Here is a 25,583-nt window from a genome sequence, read left to right on the forward strand (position 1 = left end):
TCATTTGTGCTGCGTCAGACACGAGACGAAGTCGAGTGTCTGACGCAGCACAAATGACACGAATGCTGATACGACACAAGGAACAGGCGATATTGGGTAATAACCGATTTATCATATACCCATGCCCATAATTTTAGAGAATTTTTACTAATAGAACGAAAAACCTTTAATTTTGAGGCTTTACTTTATTACGCCTTGCGCATAAATATCAGAATGTTTATGTGAACAGGCTTCATTCATAAAGTATACGACGAAGATGTCAACATCACGCGCGATATCGCTGCAAGTCGTCCATATCTCAATGAAACCCAAGAAGAAAGACACCGGGATACAAAAATCGTCATACAGAAGGAACATTTTAAGGTGCAATATGCTATTACAACTGTAACCGATCAAAAACTGCTCAGCTTTAAATCTATCCTGATTTCGATCGTCGTACGGCACGGAGCTCGCGCGGAGAGGGGACGCCATTTTGTTAGTTACCTTTAGAGTTGCCATGTCAACAGTCGTCGCGCGCGCGACATCGCTGTCACGCCACGCGCTCACTACCTGTTCGATGGAGACTGTGCACAGTGCCGGCGCCGTGCGAACAGCAGAATGTTTGCTAGAACTTGACCAAAAAAATACCATGGGAAAACATTTCAAGACTCAACGTGATATTCCCGTATTTTGCAACCAGAAATACCCGTGTTCCTCGAAGCCCTTCAAGTTTTTACGTCGGCGACATCGCTTCGCAGGCGGGGAGCGGCAGCCATTTTGTTGTTTACGTTGTTTACCAACAAACTGCTAATGTAGTTCGGGAAAACTCTAAAACTGATGACGTTCATCGTGCATATCTCGACGTTTACCGTGAAATATCACGGCTGATATTTTACGTTGAACGTCACTAGGATGTAGCAATATGGGCATGGGTATATGATAAACAATTGTATTATTAGGCGTTATGGATCGTGACAAATTTAGAGAATGAAATGAGGACATGAAGAAACAAGTTACTTCCGTAAAACTCTCCGCCTTTCAAGAGATACGTTCCGCATTGTAATGCATGACCAATTATCATTTAAACTGTAAAAACCCGTCAATTTATGCGTTCTCTCTTGCCTTTCAGATCCCAAAAATATGGCAAATTGGACAAAAATGCAGCCATCAGCCATAACACACCTTCGTTTCCGCATATTCAACACTCGAGTCAAGTGTGTCTCTACTAGCACAGTGGTACATGGACGCTTCCACAAAAAAATCTACGAGCTGGCTCGAGGTCAAAGTAGCAGAGGAACTCGGCGATGCATGAAGTACGCCCTCTCCGCTCCAGTAAAGCAAGCAACAAACGTTTGGGTGGCATATTGAGAAATTTATAATTCTTAATTTTAAGTCCGTGGCGAAACTCGACAAACTCGCGATCGAAAATTACTGTCTTCAAGATGGTATACCATCAAAGATAAACGTATGGAGTCAATATCAAACTTTGAATAAGGGGAGCACGTTTCCTGTGGACAGCAGTTATTGTGTATGTGATTTGTAATTTAAATGCTTATTTTTCATTTTCGTGTAAAAAAGGGTGGTAAACACTTAAATTCTTCTCAATGTTTCAAAACGCGTCCGCGCAAGTTACGATATGCTATTTATAAACAATGGTATTATTAGGGCTTGTGGATCGTGACAAATTTAGAGAATGAAATGAAGACATGATGAAACAAGTTACTTTCGTAAACTCTGCGCCTTTCAAGAAATACGCATTGTAATGCATGACCAATTAACATAAACGGTAAAAAAGTCAAATTATACGTTCTCACTTGCTTTTCATATCTCAAAAATTTGATCGCGCTGTAATACGAGAGACATGGCGATGATACACAGCGGCGATGCTTATAATTCAGTCTTTGATGTAAAATCATACCTCCAAGAACATTTCTTTTCTGATAAGCCAGACATACAAAAAGTATCCCGATTCCATTTTGATATGATTCATCAGACGCTCCGTAAAGGTAAGTATATGCTTACATATTACAATGAATTGTAGAATGTTTTCTAAGGCTAAGTTGCATGCCTACGTTCACAAACACCTCTTGGTGGGGATGGGGCAGGAAGTTTTGGGAGCGGGGCTTGACAAAATTGAGGGTACATAACTTTGTTGACTTGCTCCACGTCTGTGGGCACATATGTGTCAAAATATATAATAAATTGAAGGAATTATCATCAGCAGACTGTCACACTAATGGTAGGCTCTTGCGTAGACCGTGGGTTGAACGCCTCCGCTTGGCCAGCTAGTAACTCAGCTGCCGAGAAAAGCCAGGCGACTGGGGGCCAGGCTAATAACTTTGATATACCATAGTACTGTAAGAGGGAGGCTTGGAAAAACGTAATGCTTCCGATTGGACCAACATTAACAAAAATCATACAAAAAACCCGTTTTCTGTTGTGTATTGTCAAAATTTATCTAAAACAGGTACTTTCTCACACCCATAAAGGTGTTACACTCGTTCTCATCTATCATCGAACGCGCAACTTCATGTGAATGTTGATACATCTCATGAATTCATCAGTGTGTTTCCTTTGAAACTTCATGAGTTGATAAGGAACTTCCTAGGAAGATTTCGCCGCCTCAACGATGTAATTAATAATATTGCTACAGACTTCCAGACAAGTCGGCGCCAACAAATAAAACATGCTGGGGCATACAACGCGCGTGCGCCACATTTATTTTCGCTGAGAGCATGCACAGTTGTCCCTGGAACGCCACAGGTCCAGTAGGCATAGGCCTAATTTGTGATGAGTTTTTCCTATTATTATCATAAAAATTAATTATGAATATTAATAAATTATTAATATGAATGTTACAGAATATTTAAACTTTTTTACACACAATGTCGTCTACTTTGTGTAAATGCTGTCTGGAAACTCCATTGTTGTGATAATTATGATTATTAATAAATTATGATTATGATTAATAAAGTCATATGTTACACATTGTAATGTGCTTATATGAACAACCCTCTGGAAACCCTTATATAGTTTCACAATCTATGCCAAAATATACAAGTGACACCATTGCCCAGGTTCAGTCTACGGCGAGAGTTACCATTGCCCAGGTTCAGTCTACGGCGAGAGTTACTACACAGTGTATATAATGAGAAGGTAGCCAGCTCCACTCGACAGTAAAATGACATACCCATGAATTACCTCCGTTTTCTTCACTTCTGCATGTTGATTCTCAAAATTTCTCCCGGTGTTGGCAAGTCTATAAATCAGCCATCAAATCTACCCAGTTTTGGCCACTTAGACGGAAAATTTGTGAAGTTTGAGGCTGCGAGAAGGTATATATCGCCAATGAAATGGATGCAGCCTTACCGGAATCGACAGCATCCGGGATCTTTTAGGGCCGTTTGCGAAATTTGAATGTAGCCGCCAAGCGGGGCCGAGGGCGGAGCCATGATTTAACGTTATTAGATATGCTGACATAATTGATCGTACGGCCTATGAACGCTCGTGACCTTTGATTAGACCTCTCAGCAGTTGACCCGAATGTACATGTGTCTGATCAACATCAGAACGTGGAATGAGTTTCATTTCTCTAGTTGGACGATGTATTTTTCGAACTTTATAGCAGTTGTAAGGTTGCTCCAAAGTAGCTTACTGGGTATACGATCAATGGAGGTGGTAGCTTCTGCGAAACGGGGACAGCATCAACTGAACAAACGTCAAATACCGCAGTAGGCAGCTCAATATAGATTGCTGCGATCGTGTTTGCCAGCATTATATACACCTTATCCATATTATTTGATGACACCGTCATCACGTATGTGCATTACAAACATCCAGATGAAATTCCGACGACAGTGAGCACACCGTCATCGACTGTGACCGACTCCTCTGCCCCTCTTCCGCCAAACACATCAGCATGATCAGCGACTAATCCGTAGCAATTAAAATGTTTCCACTAGCTGTGATATTTGACCGTGGCGGTGACCTTTGATTTGAACGCGTTCGCCGCTGCGATATCACAGCTAGGTTTCCACGGTATCCACCTATTCCCAAGAACCTCCACCATGTGCACATCGTACCCACAAATACCTTGAATAGCAAGGAACACGACTGACACTTCCAGGCTTACAAACGTGCTGACATTTTCTTGCCCGTTCTCGTTTCAAAATTTTAGTGTTTTTTCCATAGACCCAGCTGCATCCGTGTGTAGCGTCAATTGTTTTTCCCGAAGACAGAAAGTCCTCGCTTCAGTTTCTGAGTGTGATAAAACTGCAGAGCTTCGGTTAGGATTTCCAAATCTGCGTAAGGCTGTTCGCAAATTGTTTTTCTATTTGCGTAAAATGTACAAAAAATGCGTACAACATGACTACATGTAAGTACCTATATATAACAGCTGTCTACGCGATATCGAAAACCGGTTCAAAAGTCAATGAATAAAGTGTTCAATAAACAACATCAGTGACAATGTTTTTTCTTTGATATTAGTTTCACAATTTGTTCTATTTTCTGTCGACGATTTTCATTTCTTACTAATTATTTAGACTACAACTTCCCACTATTGCCTTCGCTGCTTGACCTATCATCGCTGCTCTGAAGTCAAATTCACTTAAGTCTCGGGCCTTCCATGGTTATCACCATCAGATCATTTAGATCAGGCATAGTCACTTAGACAGCTACGTTTCGATTTTGTAATCCTGTTTTGGGTACTGAACCCACGCGCTCACACGGGACAGATGAGACTGGAATCACGGCTGCAATTATGGCCAATTTTGCAATATTCTGGAATAAGTTTGCAGACCGGCATAAAACTATTGTTATAGTCTGCGTAGCATTAACTTAAACTTGATATTCGATCAGGAGATCTTCATGGTTTACAAGTATGCATTGGGCGCAGCGGGAAAAAAACATTTTTTTGCCGCAATAACGACGAACTCTATTGAACTTGTTACATTTTTATGGTACAGACTTGAAGGAAAACGTGATTGACAGGATGTAGGACAAAATATTGCTAAATTATAAACATTTTTATCAGCAAACAATTTATTTTAAGTCCTGGATAAACTTCACATTGAAGGGATGCGTATCGGATTTCGCAGACGTCATTTTACTTTGCGTACTTCAAAGTAATAACATGCTTGAAATACGCAGGATTTTGCGTTAACGGAAGCTCTGTAATAAAACTATTGATAATATTATTAAAATTTCACTTTTTCTCAGTATTTTTTGCAAGACATGGATATATTTGTCTAACATATTCATAAAAAAGTAACAGGTCCTCGTAACGCCAGCACGCGTACGCCTTTTTATAAAAAGATATCGATTTCAAGGTACATTGTCTGTGCTTTGTCTGTAAAACACGTCCGTGACTGCGTTTTTAATATTTTGTTGGGCAGCAAAATAGACGACAGTCAACGCTGCCTGTATTTTCATTGTAAAGCTCTGAAAATCACAAGTTCAATTTGAAGGTGACTGCGTGTTTGTACGTACGTACGCTGTTTTAAGGTCTCCTCGCCAAGTCGCTAAACTTGACATATTTTCACAATGTCAACCGGGTATCTATCATAAACAAACGCATCTGCAACCCGTCATCTGTTTGTAATCACACATACATAGCTTGGACCGTTGACTTGAGGCACCTCCATCCTTAGACAGACCATGAAGTAATCGTACAGTGTAAGTCTGTAAGTGTAACTTTCATGTGTAAAAAAGGTCACAAGCGTTCATTGGCCGTACGTTCAATTATGTCAGCATATCTAATAACGTTAAATCATGGCTCCGCCCTCGGCCCCGCTTGGCGGCTACATTCAAATTTCGCAAACGGCCCTAAAAGATCCCGGATGCTGTCGATTCCGCTGAGGCCGCATCATTTCATTGGCGATATATACCTTCTCGCAGCCTCAAACTTCACAAATTTTCCGTCTAAGTGGCCAAAACTGGGTAGATTTGATGGCTGATTTATAGACTTGCCAACACTGGGAGAAATTTTGAGAATCAACATGCAGAAGTGAAGAAAACGGAGGTAATTCATGGGTATGTCATTTTACTGTCGAGTGGAGCTGGCTACCTTCTCATTATATACACTGTGTAGTAACTCTCGCCGTAGACTGAACCTGGGCAATGGTAACTCTCGCCGTAGACTGAACCTGGGCAATGGTGTCACTTGTATATTTTGGCATAGATTGTGAAACTATATAAGGGTTTCCAGAGGGTTGTTCATATAAGCACATTACAATGTGTAAAATATGGCTTTATTAATCATAATCATAATTTATTAGGCCCCTAATAATCATAATTATCACAACAATGGAGTTTCCAGACAGCATTTACACAAAGTAGACGACATTGTGTGTAAAAATGTTTTAATATTCTGTTACATTCATATTAATAATTTATTAATATTCATAATTATTTTTTAGGACAATAATAGGAAAAAATCATCACAAATTATGCCTACTGGACCTGTGGGAACGCTCCATGCTTTCCGCGGTGTTCGAGTTTTTCCAAACTTTTGTTGGTTTGTCCATGGTGCCGATGAGTTTTGTAAATGAAAATGTCATCAGAATTTGTGTTTAACGTTCACTTCCAATACTATGGTGCACAAAAGATAACATCCGTGTACATGAAGAGAGGGTGAATTCATGAGAATGAAAGCTATTGTGAAAGTTTAAAATGCCGAGGTGGAACTTTAAAGGCGAAGATTTACGTTCAGGATGGGACATCGCCATCAGTTTCGGGCAGAGAAACGTTCTTACACTTTTGTGAAATACGAAAGATTCACATTTCAAGAGAGAAAAAATGTACTCGAAATTTCCTTGAGAATCAACATCGCGCAGGTTCATTTTGAGAGTCAACATCGCGCTAGTTCATTTCCTCACCCCGGCACAAATGTACGTGCGTGTAGTGACGATACTATGAATGATGACGGTCCCATTTTCAAATGTAACCACATTCTCTCGCAAAGAAACGACAAGCACCGGGAGTAATGTTTGCTATGGCATTAGCAGTCGCTAGTTTAGTGAACCTGTAGGCGAAATCTTGATGAGATCTCAGCTCGCTCTTTGTATAGTTGAAACACGGCTCGCAAACGTTGAAAACATTATATGGTGGCTGGTAAATCAGTCGAACCCCTCTCGCCTGCAATAGTATAGTCGTTGGAGATTTTGCTCAACATATCGGGCGCGGTGGAAACCGCAATTATCCATAATTACACAGTCACCTACGGCCAAACAAGGATTTCCAAAATTATCCGTAACTCGAACAGCCTCATCGAAAAAGTTCAATAACTCCAACCCGTTTGATGGTCCAACGATCACATCGGAATGATCGACACCCGTAGCACTGACAAGGATGTTGATCGCGTACGTAGCGTTCGATGCATGGCATGGCGTTGTATTTGAACTGCCGGTGTTCTGATTTCCGCGTGTCCAAAACGACGATTGCCTGTAGTTCTGATCACCGAAGACTCGTCAAACCAATGAATTTGATTTATATTGTAATCAGAAACAGTTTCTATGAAATCCAGTGTATATTGTCCGATAGCTGGAGTCATCGATTCGGCAGCAAGACTTGATATTTTCTTTCGACTCATGTTCAGGTATTCGGTTATCGCTCGGTGAATTGTCGCCAGCGATGGTACGTTTTCGGCCGTACACCCGTTATCATCAAGAAGTTACCTTCTGATTTCGTGCAAGTAAATACTTGGTTGCCGCCTTTTATAGAACTCGATATGTTGGAGAATGTTGTCGACAACTTTAGTACGTTCTGTTACGACTGACTTTTCGTAACTTGTGATCGTAGATGGATCGTCACTCATTCAAAGTCGGGGGTATACAAAACGAAGACCGAAGATCGAAGACCGAACACCGAAGATCGAAGACCGAAGACCGAAGACCCCTGAATTAAGATTAAAGGCACGATGCACTCTAACCGGCAAGGACGGATCGAACGTTATAGTATTTAGTACGCAGTAATTACGCTGTTTCAGACATGATACACGCCAAATTACCATCACATCGGAGTCAAACTGAAACACTCGCCTGCGCGACTTGATAACGATGGCGGCTAACATTTCAAACACAATACACGAAGTTCAACCGAAATTAAGCCAATACGGCGAAATATGGCCCTTAAATACCGGAGATATCACAGTTCTTTCATTTGTACTTTTGACTTTGACAGATACGGCAAGCCGCTAGTATTGGTTTCGGATTGTAATTCTCAAATTAGCCATTTTTGATATAATTGTGGATGAATAACTCTCACCTCGACCAATTGAAACAATCCCGACGAAATATGGACGATTATTACGAAAGATAGGCCAGGGTCTTCGTTTTGTACATTTGGACTTGAAAACCGCCCAAAATTAGTAGGTTTTTCTTAAATTACTCCAAAAATATACGTCCAAATTTTGTTTCTGGCACGGAATTGACTTCCTCCCACTATTCGTCACAAAATAAACCAATACCGACAATGAATGATCCTTAAATACCGGAGATATCAAGGGTCTTCGTTTTGTACTGTTGACCTTACAGATACGGTAAGCCGATGGCATTCGTTTCTGATTCTGATTCTCAAATAAACGTAACTATTTTATGTTTTAATGTTTCATATGGCCATTTTTGATATAGTTGTGGATGAATAACTCTCTCCTTGACCATTGAAATAATCCGACGAAAAATGGACGATTTTTACGAGAGATATGCCAGGGTCTTCGTTTTGTACATTTGGACTTGAAAAACGCCCAAAATTAGTAAGTCTTTCTTAAATTACTCCAAAAATATACGTCCAAATTTTGTTTTTGGTACGGAATTGACTTCCTCCCACTATTCGTCACAAAATAAACCAATACCGACAATGAAGTGCCCTTAAATACCGGAGATATCAAGGGTCTTCGTTTTGTACTTTTGACAGACTCGGATACGGTACTAGCCGCTGGCATTGGTTTCGGATTCCGATTTTCAAAGAAATGCAACTATTTTAGGCTTTAATGTTTCATATGGCCATTTTTGATATAGTTGTGGATGAATAACTCTCTCCTTGACCAAATGAAATAATCCTAACGAAAAATGGACGATTTTTACGAGAGATATGCCAGGGTCTTCGTTTTGTACATTTGGACTTGAAAACCGCCCAAAATTAGTAGGTTTTTTTTGACATTACTCCAAAAATATAGGTCCAAATTTTGTTTTTGGCACGGGATTGACTTCTTCCCACTATTCTTCACAAATTAAGCCAATACCGACGAAATATGGTCAATAAATACCGGAGATATAAAGGGTCTTCGTTTTGTACTTTTGACTTTGACAGATACGGCAAGCCGCTAGTATTGGTTTCGGATTGTAATTCTCAAATAGGCGCAACGATTTTAGGTTTTAATGTTTCATATGGCCATTTTTGATATAGTTGTGGATGAATAACTCTCTCCTTGACCAATTGAAATAATCCCGACGAAATATGGACGATTTTTACGAGAGATATGCCAGGTTTTTTTTAAACTTCTCCTTAGTTTTTGTCTTTTTCATTATTCTCGGTCAGTTCTATTATATTTTTACCCAATACCACATAGATATCAGTTTTTACCTGTAAAATATTAGTTAGCCGCCTCTGTTGACTACATTTTGTCGTCTGCCACACAGTTACGCGTGGTTCGATACATAGCGGCCGCCGCGCGCGGTATGCGTGCATACCACGCGGCGGCCGCTATGTATCAACCGCACGTATGTGCTAGTCACCTATGCGAATTCTGGCGGAATCAGCAAACTTTTGTTTTCCGTCTTTTCTCCGAGTCAGTAAGACTCGGCTTTCCCCCATGGGGCATGACCGATCACCGACGCGAGTGGTACTCTGGCATACAGCAGCGTCAGCGTAGATTCGTACTCCATAGCTTAGTTGACAATGGCCCCAGTGCCGAACGTTCGATGTTCGGAAGCTGAATTGAGGTGGGCCACCGGAATTCAAACTTTTACTTTTTTGAGGACATGTTTTTATCGATATCTTGCGATCCGCGCGCAGCCGCCACGTCAAATATCGACCGTTGGCATTAAAAAATACGTTTTAAAAATGTTACCAAGTGGGAGTGCCTCTTTAAGTAGCACATAGTGGATAAATCGAATGGTCGTACTGGAATTTGTTTCATGCATCAAAATTGACTAATGTTTACTTTAACATGGTATTGTGGATATATTGAAATGGCTTAAGTGGTTACACAAATTCGTTTTTTGTATTGTTATTGCCAAGTACGTGACCTAAACAACTATGTGTTTCTTGTAACATGTCTCCGAAAATTTGGTTAGGTAGGACGACGATTGTTTTTGTTGATAACACGATTGGAACTAATTTGAGATAATGGGATTTTCATATTTTTCAAATTTCTCAAAAATTGTACGTGCCCTACAGCGGAATGATGCAATATTACAAATTACTCATAAAAACAAATGCATTACAATCCGAAACCAATACTAGCGGCCTACCGTATCTGTCAAAGTCAAAAGTACAAAACGAAGACCCTTGATATCTCCGGTATTTAAGGACCATTCATTGTCGGTATTGGTTTAATTTGTGAAGAATAGTGGGAGGAAGTCAATTCCGTACCAAAAACAAAATTTGGACGTATATTGTTTGAGTAATTTCAAAAAAACCTACTAATTTTGGGCGGTTTTCAAGTCCAAATGTACAAAACGAAGACCCTGGCATATCTTTCGTACAAATCGTCCATATTTCGTCGGGATTATTTCATTTGGTCAAGGAGAGAGTTATTCATCCACAACTATAGCAAAAATGGCCATATGAAACATTTAAACTTAAAATGGTTGCGCCTATTTGAGAATTACAATCCGAAACCAATACTAGCGGCTTACCGTATCTGTCAAAGTCAAAAGTACAAAACGAAGACCCTTGATATCTCCGGTATTTAAGGGCACTTCATTGTCGGTATTGGTTTATTTTGTGACGAATAGTGGGAGGAAGTCAATTCCGTACCAAAAACAAAATTTGGACGTATATTTTTGGAGTAATTTCAAAAAAACTACTAATTTTGGGCGTTTTTCAAGTCCAAATGTACAAAACGAAGACCCTAGCATATTTCTCGTAAAAATCGTCCATTTTTCGTCGCGATTATTTCATTTGGTCAAGGAGAGAGTTATTCATCCACAACTATAGCAAAAATGGCCATATGAAACATTAAAACCTAAAATAGTTGCATTTATTCGAAAATCGGAATCCGAAACTAATGCCAGCGGCAAGTACCGTATCCGAGTCTGTCAAAGTCAAAAGTACAAAACGAAGACCCTTGATATCTCCGGTATTTAAGGGCACTTCATTGTCGGTATTGGTTTATTTTGTGACGAATAGTGGAAGGAAGTCAATTCCGTACCAAAAACAAAATTTGGACGTATATTTTTGGAGTAATTTAAAGAAAAGCTACTAATTTTGGGCGTTTTTCAAGTCCAAATGTACAAAACGAAGACCCTGGCATATCTCTCGTAAAAATCGTCCATTTTTCGTCGGGATTATTTCAATTGGTCAAGGAGAGAGTTATTGATCCACAACTATATCAAAAATGGCCAAATGAAACATTAAAACCTAAAATAGCTACGTTTATTTGAGAATCGGAATCAGAAACGAATGCCATCGGCTTACCGTATCTGTAAGGTCAACAGTACAAAACGAAGACCCTTGATATCTCCGGTATTTAAGGATCATTCATTGTCGGTATTGGTTTATTTTGTGACGAATAGTGCGAGGAAGTCAATTCCGTGCCAAAAACAAAATTTGGACGTATATTTTTGGAGTAATTTAAGAAAAACCTACTAATTTTAGGCGGTTTTTAAGTCCAAATGTACAAAACGAAGACCCTGGCATATCTTTCGTAATAATCGTCCATAATTCGTCGGGATTATTTCAATTGGTCAAAGAGAGAGTTATTCATCCACAACTATATCAAAAATGGCCATATGAAACATTAAAACCTAAAATCGTTGCGTTTATTTAAGAATCGGAATCCGAACGAACGCCAGGGCTTACCGTATCTGTCAAAGTCAAAAGTACAAAACGAAGACCCTTGATATCTCCGGTATTTAAGGACCCTTCATTGTCGGTATTGGTTTATTTTGTGAAGAATAGTGGGAGGAAGTCAATTCCGTGCCAAAAACAAAATTTGCACGTATATTGTTGGAGTAATTTAAGAAAAACCTACTAATTTTGGGCGGTTTTCAAGTCCAAATGTACAAAACGAAGACCCTGGCATATCTCTCGTAATAATCGTCCATTTTTCGTCGGGATTGTTTCAATTGGTCAAGGTGAGCGTTATTCATCCACAACTATATAAAAAATTGCCATATGAAACACTTAAACTTAAAATAGTTGCGCCTATTTGAGAATTACAATCCGAAACCAATACTAGCGGCCTACCGTATCTGTCAAAGTCAAAAGTACAAAACGAAGACCCTTGATATCTCCGGTATTTAAGGACCATTCATTGTCGGTATTGGTTTAATTTGTGACGAATAGTGGGAGGAAGTCAATTCCGTACCAAAAACAAAATTTGGACGTATATTGTTTGAGTAATTTCAAAAAAACACTACTATTTGTTTGGTAATTCAAGTCCTACTAATTTGGGCGGTTTTCAAGTCCAAATGTACAAAACGAAGACCCTGGCATATCTTTCGTACAAATCGTCCATATTTCGTCGGGATTATTTCATTTGGTCAAGGAGAGAGTTATTCATCCACAACTATATCAAAAATGGCCATATGAAACATTTAAACTTAAAATAGTTGCGCCTATTTGAGAATTACAATCCGAAACCAATACTAGCGGCTTACCGTATCTGTCAAAGTCAAAAGTACAAAACGAAGACCCTTGATATCTCCGGTATTTAAGGACCATTCATTGTCGGTATTGGTTTATTTTGTGACGAATAGTGGGAGGAAGTCAATTCCGTGCCAAAAACAAAATTTGGACGTATATTTTTGGAGTAATTTAAGAAAAACCTACTAATTTTGGGCGGTTTTCAAGTCCAAATGTACAAAACGAAGACCCTGGCATATCTCTCGTAAATATCGTCCATTTTTCGTCGGGATTATTTCATTTGGTCAAGGAGAGAGTTATATTCATCCACAACTATATCAAAAATGGCCATATGAAACATTAAAACCTAAAATAGTTGTATTTATTTGAGAATCAGAAGCCGACACTAATGCCAGCGGCTAGTACCGTATCCGAGTCTGTCAAAGTCAAAAGTACAAAACGAAGACCCTTGATATCTCCGGTATTTAAGGGCCATTCATAGTCGGTATTGGTTTATTTTGTGAAGAATAGTGGGAGGAAGTCAATTCCGTACCAAAAACAAAATTTGGACGTATATTTTTGGAGTAATTTCAAAAAAACCTACTAATTTTGGGCGGTTTTCAAGTCCAAATGTACAAAACGAAGACCCTGGCATATCTCTCGTAATAATCGTCCATTTTTCGTCGGGATTGTTTCAATTGGTCGAGGTGAGAGTTATTCATCCACAATTATATCAAAAATGGCTATATGAAACATTAAAACTTAAAATAGTTGCACCTATTTGAGAATTACAATCCGAAACCAATACTAGCGGCTTGCCGTATCTGTCAAAGTCAAAAGTACAAATGAAAGAACTGTGATATCTCCGGTATTTAAGGGCCATATTTCGCCGTATTGGCTTAATTTCGGTTGAACTTCGTGTATTGTGTTTGAAATGTTAGCCGCCATCGTTATCAAGTCGCGCAGGCGAGTGTTTCAGTTTGACTCCGATGTGATGGTAATTTGGCGTGTATCATGTCTGAAACAGCGTAATTACTGCGTACTAAATACTATAACGTTCGATCCGTCCTTGCCGGTTAGAGTGCATCGTGCCTTTAATCCAAATTCAGGGGTCTTCGGTCTTCGATCTTCGGTGTTCGGTCTTCGATCTTCGGTCTTCGTTTTGTATACCCCCTTCAAAGTCACGCAATCGAGAGGTACTACGGGGAATCGTAATACTTTCAGTAACTGGAACGTACACCAAGGAATCAGTTTAACTCACCACTTCAGATCTTTATTACTAAGGCAGAGCGGCACCAAGTCCGTACTCAGGATACAATTATCGATCAGCAAAGACTCTCACAAATGTCTCAATTCCTCCTTTCTCTGTCTCAAGTTCTCCCCGAACTATCAAAATCATTGGCTTTTATACATTTCATCCAAAATTATATCACGTTTTGACTTCATGTGACATACGTTCATTGCACGTAATGTCACTCGTGTACTTACAACGTGAAAGAGTAGTTATACAAGTTATGAAAGTCGGTAAAAGGTTAAAGTAATAAAATCCTAAATATCGGTAAAGGGTCAAAATGTCATCATTTTCAGGCGTTACACTTCTCGCGCTGGTCTATCACTAAGGGAGCCTGTTCTCTCGTATTTGCAGCAGATACTGTGCGCTGTTGATTTAGACACTCCGGTCGTCGATGCAATTTCACCATAAGAAACGCCTTTCAAGTGAAGTTCTCAGATGCGTCTTCGCGTCAGAAATGGTGTCGGAAAACCACGTTGCATTTTGGAAGTGTGTACTATACTGTGCACGGCAGTTGTACAATGTTGCAGCAACCCTCAACTTTGCCGCCCAAACTATTTTTGTATCCGCGATCTGTTATTCGCATCTTAGTTGTCGTATTAATGAAATGAAATTCGCGCACACATTTTACCGGGCTAAAACTTCGCCCATTGTTTTTGAACAATTCATACGAATCGCTAATGTAAAGGTACGTATTCACGTAGCTAGGAATATGACGTTTACGTCAGTCGTTTGCGTACAGTGTATCTTATGTTTACATAAACTTGTAAACTTGTCGCCAGCGCGGCGCGGCGGCGTCTGAAATCTTCCTAGGAAGTTCCTTATCAACTCATGAAGTTTCAAAGGAAACACACTGATGAATTCATGAGATGTATCAACATTCACATGAAGTTGCGCGTTCGATGATAGATGAGAACGAGTGTAGCACAAACAACATGAAACATCTCCAGCCACTTTGTTGTATCAAGAGGAAGTTGCTTATATAATGACTTAGATTACAATATCCCTCTCGGCTAAATTGTGCTTGAAAAAGTGTTTTGTTTCCCGTCAATTGCGGGTCATGTGAAAACATGCGCCTCACGACTTTTTTGGGTCGAGGCATAGGGGGTCGTACAAATGTCCGTCCCCAGTGGTAGGAGCTGGACTAGAGGTGTCTTAGTCTCAGCGTAGTTTTCATGGTTTATTTTATTTTAATACGTTTGACTATGACATGTATTGCCGATAAAGATTTATACTGCCAACATTTGTTGTCTTTGTCTTATGTTAGTACTGGTTTTGGAACGAGATATTTTTCTCTGTCCGCATCTCTGTTGTGTCACGTATTTGCCCTTTGACAATCCTATGAAAACTTTTATCACTGTGCTGCGTCTATTATCTGATGTGTTTGATTGCCTGATTCGCCAAAGCAAGCAAGGGTAAATTACTAATCTGTGGACGCTGTCACCAGATTATCACAGGATTAACTTTGACAAAGTCAACAACGAACGCACCAGCTTGTCCGTTGTTGACATGTCTTTGTTGCATGTTCAACTTAGAGTTGTAATAATCAGAGGTCGATAACATTTTTGCTCCTATGTTCGATATAGTTTCTCTAATGCTGCTAACATTTATTTTACACCCCATAATTGCTCATTTCCATTTCCCCTTAACTGCAATTCCATCTGATTTTTTTCACAGGCAACTTCACGGGACCCCGTTTATTAGAAATTGGCGGTGGCCCCAACCTCGGCAACGCAATACAGGCTTGCACACGATTTCCTGAAATTGTTTTCTCGGATTATACTGAAACATGCAGACAATCTGTCGAGAAATGGGTGAAAAATATGCCAGACGCAATTGACTGGAGTCGGCAAATTCAGCGTACTTGTGATAGAGAAGGCGAAGGGTAAGTTTAAATATAGTAAATTAAGTGAAACCGCGCGGGTGTTCTCTAGACGTTGTGAACCTTTCTGTAAGCAGTGGTGAAACTGCCTTGTTTTATTCTTTGGCATTTACATGCAAGGAGTTTAAGAAACTGATCAACATTTCTGATAAGATAATTCATCAGGTAGGTAGCTAGCTAAAGGCAGTCGGTCAAGCAGGCCCATGTGACTTCTGCACATTTCAATGCCATAGCAGTTTCTCAGAATGAAGGCTTCTGACATTCTGTATCAACAACCTGTCTCCATGACGACGTTTGGTCATTATGCAAGCAGTCGGCCTACCTCTTGCTAATGTGCCTGTAAACTATCACTCACGCACCAATTCTCCATTGTCGCGAGCCAGAGCAATAATTTCCGCTCAGCTGACCTACGCAAAAATCAAGGGTTAGCGCTGAGCTGTTGCCGTAAAGAGGCGAGTAGTTTACGACGATGCAATTCTCATACTGAAGCTACTTACGCTGATTGAAATGAAGCACGGTACACTGCAATATGGAATCGGAAGCAGTTACAAAATGCATGGCCTTGAAATAGCTGAGGGATAGACCACAGTGGGTAACATAGGTTATGATGGATTGCAAATTTAGTAATTCTTACCGAAATATATAATTACCGAAAGTCTCGCACAAATTTCAGACAAATATTTTAGGTTTAACTGAACTATGGTGTCGCTAGAAAGCAACGCTATTGGTAAGCTTAATATACATCTACTAAGCATCAGCCGGTACTTAAAAAAAGGATAGGTATTAAGCGAAAGATGATGGCTAGATACAGCGGATAATCTAACTTTTTCTGAGATTCTCAGCGGGATAAAAGTCATGGGAATAGTCATAACACTGGTGATATTGTTTACGTGTCAACTGAACACAAATTTACACCGTTACTTTCAACCCTCTTACTACATTACGTCTGAGGTTATTATGTATGATTTAGTGTCGAGTATTGTACGAATTACTACAATACACGAATTCCTTTGAAAATGATGTAGAATTATTATATATAATCCCCTGGATAATTCACCCGTATTCCGAAGGAGTGTGTCTGCGTCGCGGACGAGTGATTCCCCGTGTAACGGCCGTATCCCTCCGAGCCGAGGGAGAGGGGGACACGGGGGAATCACGAGTCTGCGACGCAGACACAAGAGTGAGGAATACAGGGGGATTATATATTTATCACATGCATAGACCTAGTTTTCCGTGAATAACCCTTTCAGGAATGATAATACTGGGAAAGAACGAGAGGGACTATTTTACAAAAATTCATGCCCTTGTGTTATGCGGTCGCGGTGGGTCACAGCTGACTTGACTGCGCTCAGCTGTCGTATTTTTCGCATAATCTCGTGCAATTATCAACCACAAACAAAGTCTCCAAAAAGTTTTACACCTTTGAAGCTCATTTTAATATGAAAAGGCCATAATCTACCGAGACGACCATAGAACAAAAGGCATGCCGCGTTGCTAGTCTGTTTTTCTATTTGTCTGTGGCTGTACACGCCTAAGCTGCTGTTATGGAAAATAGCGTCTCTCGTAGGGCTTTTTCTGTGCGAATCAAACGGAAATAGGAAAGACTGTTAATTTTTAATGCAAGGTATTTATTTGGTCTTCACTATAACATTAATTTGCGTAAAAATTGATTCATAAAATTACTGGACGTGCAAGTGGGACGTCGCTACACTCAACCGCGGCTATCGAGAACGGGGTTATTTTTGTCAACATTCGAACATCATTCAAAGAATTCTGCTTTGCAAATTTTGTTTGTAATTTTTAAAATTACCAATTATTATGTTTTACGAAATTATCAATTGTATGTTTAATATTTTACGAACAAATGAGCTTGTTCAAATATTATGAGTAACAGTGTTCGGCTGTTATTCAATCAGTAAGATTGCAAGAAACATGTCTTTCTGAGCTCAGACGCGAAACGACGGAAGTTCACCAACAAGGTAAAATACAGGAAACGTGATGCACAATATGCGTGGACAAAAGAATAGCTTGCACCTTTAAATGCACCGATAACCTTGTGAACTCGCCGCTCTTGAAAAATTAAATAGCATTTCATCTGATGCGTCTCGGTTTTTTGACGAGGTAGGCAAGACAAAATGTCGGTAACATAGCGTATTAAAACGTGAGGGTGTAGAAATCAAACTTTTAAGTTTCAATAGCAAATCAACCACGAAGAAACAAAATCATAAAAATAATAGTATCGACGGTATTTTGTATTTTATATATATATTTTAATACGCCATAATTCCTCATGCTTCATTACCCTCCCACTTTTGCATTTAGGCATTTGAAAACAAACTCTGAACAGCAGATTTTTTGTTTACGTTTTAAAAGTAGTCCGGGTCCCATATCCACCACAAGTGGAATATGGATTTCATCGTAGTCACATACCTATAGTGTGACGTCATACTATAGGGATAACTGGGTCTATGTATGTCTTGCCCGTATCTCCACCTGTGTGACGTACACCGGCACAGATAAGAAATCCACATTACCCCTGTTGTACGTCATCAACCGGAACTTTTTCCTGCAATGGTATCGTTCATACATGCACACCGCGACACTGACCGATTTGTCGTGACCGATGCCGTGCTCTCATGGCATTTTCACAAAAAGGTGACCCGATAAATCCAGACATGGAAACATAAAGGCATGTCCAACGAAATTTAGAGTCGCTAAAGCTTTAGCTATTCCCAAGAATCGAATAAGGATACCGTCGATCTATTTAATGGCTCAGTAACGTCACGGCGTCAGTCGTAAGGCTAAATGTGGATGTCGTCGTACCTGGCGATCGCCAAGCGACGTCATACCTGGCGATCCCAGTTGGCGATAAACCCGAAAGATACTCCTCATCGTAAGTTCAACTTAATAACTGAGTACCGTATAATCTCCGGGAAAGCGACATAGAAGGCACAAGCTGGGCTCGAAATTAATTTTTTTTCCTGGTAGTCCCATTTGGCTACCAATTTCTGAAGTTGGTAGCCCAGTGACAAGGTCTGGTCGCCCATGCATGAACGAAGAGTTTTTTTTGTAAAGGATATTTTTATTTATATCTAGACAATGAAAGATTTATTTTGCGTGATTCTATCCAGGAAGTGAATTTTCTAGTCATTTGACATCAATACCTGTAGATCATAGCCTTAGGAGAACGGTAACGCCTCAAAGTTTGACGACGTATTGACGCATACGCAGAGCTTGTATGCAAATTTTGATGTTCGCCATGACAACTCATGACTCTCAGCAAGTGTAAACATAACATGGCTAAAAACAGATTGGCTATGAATTTCAGGATGACAATTTGGTACAGTCATGTTCCCAATACTTTCGTGGCAATTTCGGCTATATTTCTCCACCATAGTACACTATCATGGGATGATTTTGTACACTTCGGAAAGTGTAATTTCTGGATGGCCCGACAGCTTTTTCTTCGCAGTTTGAATAATTTTGTGTTTAATTGTGATTGATACATTGCGATTAAATAACTATGAAAATGAATTTTCATTGTCCATCATTTCCCGAGCCTGTCATCCAGTTACATCAGTTCAGATAATGATATTTTATTGAAAGTTTGCCGTAACAAATTCGATTGCACTGTCGCCTTTTAATTTGCTTAACAAAGTCATGGTGTGGCCTTTCTGTGTCCAACTGGGTTGACTGTGTGAGCGTCGGTCATCTCACAGCGATCAACATCATGTCGCCCACTAAGTAATTTCGTGTACCAGGCTTTGGTAGTCCGTGTGGACTACCATTTCATGGGTTTTGGTAGCCCCAGTGAAAAGTTGGTAGTCTGTGGACGCGGGACTGCCGTTAATTTCGAGCCCTGCACAAACATAAAGCCATTCGACGAACAACGATAAATTTCCTCCATCACTCAAATTATTCCGTTGTTTCTCGATCGGAATCAAACCTGCAGCGTGAGGCTGTAGCGAAGACATAAGCTGTCAGCGCTGTAGAATCCAATGTATTTCGAAAGTTGACTCGGACAACACTCACAACAGAACAGAGTTCCCATCAAGTAACAAACTGGGGATGTACCTACGGGTGGTATATGTGTCACAGCAAACATCAAAGTCCGTAAGACGAAAACATTGACGACCAAGACGGCCACCGGCGGAGACCGGCGACGGCAGTACTGCGCCCACTACATGTGTACATTGTGTGTGTCATCGATCGGAATCTTTCGGGCTCGCCAAGGTCGTCTAAAACTTGTGATATTTTAAAAGCCACGGCATCTGTAAGAATAAGAAGTACTGTTTAGATCGTGTCGTTGCATTTACTTCATAAATATGATTTGTAAATATTCTAATTAACTAAAAATACTATGGCTATCCGTCGCTAGTGCGGTGAAAGCTATGTCCTCCGCCGATGGCCGACTTGCCTTGGCATGGCATCGGTCCAGCGCGAGAAAATGATTGACACGCGTACGTGACCTAATCCGTATTGTCTTATTGGTGGCGATACCATCTGATGTATCAAAATTTCAGCTTAATTGGATTTATGAATGAAAGTACACCTGTAAACATTTGCACATCTCCTGGGTGACGGGTCGCTTTACTCATTAAATGAAAGTAATCCGCGTAAATAAAACACAAAATCGCGACAAAAATCATGCAATTTGTTACAATAATTTTGATCCATCCACATCAAAGAAAAATAAGAAGACTGTTCATGTGATAAATATATATAAATCCCATGGAATTTTTCTCTGTTTAACGTCATCGTATACTCGTATTCTACGTGGTACCTTCGTCAGTACCCGAAACGTCTGTGTGTTTTAGTCTCTGCGATTTGCAAGTGTTTTATTTCCCGCTGCTCGGTCAGTATTTTACTGTATTTGTTTTAACTATTGCAGTTTTTTATCCTCTGCCTTTTAACAAGTATTGTATCGGCCTAATTTTACTTTATTCATTTTCACTTGCTGCAGTTTTATCCCTCTTTTGAGGTCCTTTGTAATTTTTATCGACACTTAGTCTTAATTACGTGTAGTTGTTTTTGAATTTTCTTGATTTTTTTCATTAATTTAGACAAGCAACCTCGTATAGTATGATAATATTTCAAACAAGTCATCGTTGACGACACAGTCCCTACTTGTTAATGTGTACTTTGATTACAAGTCCTTGGAGAGGATAGAGTCCTGTTCATTAATTGGTCTGTGATTAAGAATGAGTTCAATGGTGATGAAAACGTAAAACCAATGTGGGCTGCCACCCTAATTACATAAGTTCATTAAATAAGTCAATAATTAATCGACAGGATGTTGCCAAATATTTTTGCATTCCATTATAACACTGACAGATTATCACCTGTACCACATTTCATGAAATGTGATGAACCATTTCTTGAAATACCAGCATAATCACGAAAATTCATTAAATATGGAAATCAGCAATTTATTGACATTTCTTTGCGTGCCATAACATTACAGAAAGATAAACATCTGTGCCACGTGTCATCAAATTTGATGCAGCATTTCTAGACAGATCAAAGTAATTATGAAAGTTTATCAAATACGCAAATTAGCGATTACTTGAAATGATACTGCTTGTCTTCACACAGTATTACACATCAAAGGAAATTTGCAAATTTAATTTGAGAGTCGGACGAGGTTTAAGAATAGTCGTTACATAAAGAAATTGGTCTTTCTTAAAAATTACACACGCATGTTTCTAAGAAAAATGCAGCGATATCATCGGGAACGCGGTACTATATATAAAACAATTCACACGTTAGCACGGATACGTCAGGCGTGCGCGTGATTATGTTGGGGTAAACAGCTTTATCGAGTCTGTAATAGCTATTAAATTCTGCTGTACCACTAGAAACAAGATGTTGTCTGTCTTGAGGGCAGTAGATAATCTAACCTGTTACCTTTTCGACCTACAGAAGTACATGGGAGGATAGACAGGCCTTGTTACGCCGATCCATCAAAGAGATAATACCCTGCGATCTCCTTAAGTCAAATCCACTGGAGCCAAAAGTGTATGAACCGTTTGATGCCATAATGACCTCATATTGTGTGGAAGCTGCCAGCCCCGACAAGAACTCCTTCAAAGAATCCATGAAGAGCATTATCAAACTTCTGAAGCCTGGTGGTATCCTAATCATGTTCAATACGGTCAACGAGTCTGACTACACCGCCGGACAAGCGCACTTTTACAGTCTTCAAGTCGATGAACCACTCGTAAAAGAAGCCGTCGTCGAGGCAGGGTGCCGTATCGTATCCTCAACAATTTCCGACACGTACTCAGAGGGGTACAACGGCGAAAGGGTGACAGATGGTGAAGGAATATTGTTCCTGGCTGCTATAAAACAGTGAACAAATTGAGACACTCAGAATATACGTATTGTAACGAAGTATTTTAATCCTCCATATATTTCTCAGCTTCTTCATAAGGTAAAAAGAGGGAGACTAATACAACATTGATTAATTAATAGAAATGTTTGATATAACGTAATCATATAGACGACATGACATTTGACAACAAAATATTTGTTTAAGGAATCTAATAATTCCGTGGTGGTTGTAAAGTATCATTAAAATTAAAGTAATCGTTATATGTGAGCTTGTATGTCGACTTCAAAAATTGTGTTGATATTTATGATGGGATGAATGTTTTGTCTGTAATTCACAGCTGCTGTACGTTGAAGCCACATCTTATAGATTTTATTCAAAAACTTGTGCTCCCGGACAATTTTACTCTATATAATATCTCTCACGCCTTACAGAATGTGACTACTGGACATAAGAAATGAACATATTTTATCTTGGGAAAAAATGGAAGCCAAGACTGTGTATACGTATCTCGACGACCACTCGCTGGCTATTCCCCAATATTTGTGAATAAAGCCTTAGCAATTTCGCCCTCCCACTGAAATTATGATGCCCATTACCCTCCAGTATCTATGGTCTGCCCGCTCCCCACTCCCCACAACAATTCCAGCTCCCAACTTTCCTCTTCCCACCACTGAAATTCCCCGTTGCCCACTAGATGCCCACTAGGAAACCTAGATTAACACAAAACCGCGCCAGCAGCTTGCAGTATACCTTGAAACATTGCTCCCATCTACGTTAGGCGCTTAATCTCCCCTCAAGTTCTATCATCTACCACGGCTCTCCCCTCCCTCTACGTATTTTCCGATACCCAACAATTTTCTCCTCGCCCGCTGAAAATAATGAAATTTCTTCCCTCCCACAGTGAATATCGATTTTTTCTCCCCGCCCACTGATGAGTTTTGAAATTTGCTCGCCCGCTGAAAAACTGCACACGAACACCTTTTTGTACTAACAGCTTAGTCGGCGGCACCTGTCCGATAGAAAGTGTGAAAAAATAACCGACAAACTGTACAAAAATATTTTCCGTTTCACTCTCTACCCTACTGACAAGGGCATAAAGGCCGATGGACAGCGACTTCGCTCTCAGGAAAACTTGTGATCGCATGGACTGCAACGCGGCACTTTTTTCGGGTTCGAGATTCCAGCATGGCTTACATTTTAATCGTCTGAGTTTATCGTACCATTCAAGAATCATACAAATAGAAGAGCCACGTTCAATAATTCGGTTAATCTTGGTCGAAAGAGGTGTAGCTTGCAATGATATGATGTACCTGTGTTTTAACTGATGATTTTGCAAATGTGGTTTTATTTAACCAGATTTTCTCAGAGCTTTTACTCGCAACCTCGCATAAATAGTCGCTTATGAAGAGATCGTGCACGTTTATTTTCTATATGAAGACCGATGGGCAATTTTAGGACAAGCACCTTCTTCTTCATGTGTTTTTTGCCGATTTGAATTTTGATGAGTCATCTCAGGCAAAATTTGATTACACGGAGAAAATGAAATTAAAGCACAATGTCCTTCTACAACAGGCTTAAGTATAGTTTCAAACAGTCAAAATCATAATATAAGTAATGCATGGTGGTACCAGGTGTCCGGAATTGCTAGACCCTGCAAGCAAGCTGCGCCCATCAAGAATGGCCCAAAAGTGCCAAAATCAATGCTAATCCAGTGAACTAAATAACTTTATTAGTCAAAGTTAGGAATTCGGTTATGTATCATTTGTGTAACAGATATGTTGTATTCGGAAAATATGTCTTCATATCTACCATAGAACTTCTTAAACGATCTTGCAAGCCTTCTTTCCGAGAAGCCCTGCCCGACTAACTTTATTGCCAATGATGTGTGTCTTACTCAAAAGTCGTCATATGAACAGCAAGCTCTACAGTATCCCCGGAGTTGTGAAACACATACACCATAAGCTGGAGCAGATGGAATATTGCTGGACAAGTACGCATAATTGATAATTTGAAAATCAAAATCATCCCGCTTGTCATATAACTTTGTGCATAGAGTATTCTGTCTTCTGTCTTATTTAAATAAACAGCTTAAGATATGAAGTTAAATCCACACTTTATGTTGTTTCTTTGATCTCTAACTCATCTGAATAAATATGATGGAGATAATTTGTTCTACTGGGATTGTTCACACTGAAAAGATCATCAAGGAATATGTCTTTTGTTAAACTGCTTTGCAATTCTTTCACATCCAGATTTATATAGAAATTGTATAAACTAGGATTCATGTGAAAATTGCTGATTATTATTGCGGATGGAACTTTATTTGATGTTATTCGATTGCAAAGTATGCAGTAATTCTTTCAAATGTTTTAGTATCGATGTTTGATTTGATCCATTGGTATTATAAACTTTGTCACAATAACGGGTAAGACAAGTATGGTTGATGGTAGTCAACATAGATGTGATAAACGTTTCGCTGTATACTTTCCGGAACCTGCCAAAATAACAATGTACAACTTAATTTTGATAATATTGGAAGTGAATACTTTGTATTTTTATACATACAATTGGGAGTGGGACAAGAAATTCAGGTTTAAACTGAGAAAGAAACCTATGATTGAAGATATGTCTTTTGATTCAATTATCAACAATTATAATCGTCATATTGGCTTTGTTTACAAGCTGCATATTTGGTATTCTGACATGCCACAGGAAGAACAAAACACCATAATGAACACAACAAAAAACTACCTGTGTATTGTGCATTTGCACCGTTGACAAATGGCCTCCAGTGTGGACGATAATCAAATCGTCAACAATAGTATGTTCATATACAGGCTTTGTTGACAATTTGAATATTATGTGTCTCAGCATGCTGCGGGGAGAGAGCATGAACACGTTGTTGATACATGGAATGGAAGTATTGAAAAGGAAAAAAAATTATCAACAGCTGCAGATTTGTCCACTGTTAAATGTCTAGTTGTCGTTTTTATGACAATTCAACTGCATTCATAATATGTTAGATTTTTTCAAAATAAAAATCACGAAATGCTATAAAATCATTCCAGAATTTCATTTCACGTTGAATCACCTGATCAACTGTGGTATCTGACAATGTACAAACATTGGAAACAATAATTTCAGATCCCCTGTACCCAGAGCAAACTTTTCAAATCCCCCTCTACTAGCCCCCCCCCCCCCCGGAATTTTTAACCCCCTCCCGAATTCATCCAGCTCTCCTACCCAGTGTTTGTAAATGAGGCCTAAGAAGGTTATGGACTTCAGTAAAATCAAATGTTTGCAAGTTC

At 39.5% G+C, this 25,583-nt stretch overlaps 1 protein-coding gene across 1 annotated transcript; it reads left to right on the forward strand.

Annotated features, from left to right (window-relative positions):
- The first annotated feature begins 1,777 nt into the window (after positions 1–1,777).
- Positions 1,778–24,385, forward strand: LOC139131719 (indolethylamine N-methyltransferase-like). Its single transcript, XM_070697918.1, has 3 exons — positions 1,778–1,985; positions 15,737–15,944; positions 21,864–24,385. Exons 1-3 carry the CDS (start codon positions 1,841–1,843, stop codon positions 22,294–22,296), a joined length of 786 nt encoding a protein of 261 aa, XP_070554019.1. The 5' UTR covers positions 1,778–1,840; the 3' UTR covers positions 22,297–24,385.
- Positions 24,386–25,583: the final 1,198 nt, after the last annotated feature.

This window comes from Ptychodera flava, chromosome 4, assembly GCF_041260155.1.
Source record: "Ptychodera flava strain L36383 chromosome 4, AS_Pfla_20210202, whole genome shotgun sequence".
In the NCBI taxonomy this organism is placed as follows: Eukaryota; Metazoa; Hemichordata; class Enteropneusta; family Ptychoderidae; genus Ptychodera; species Ptychodera flava.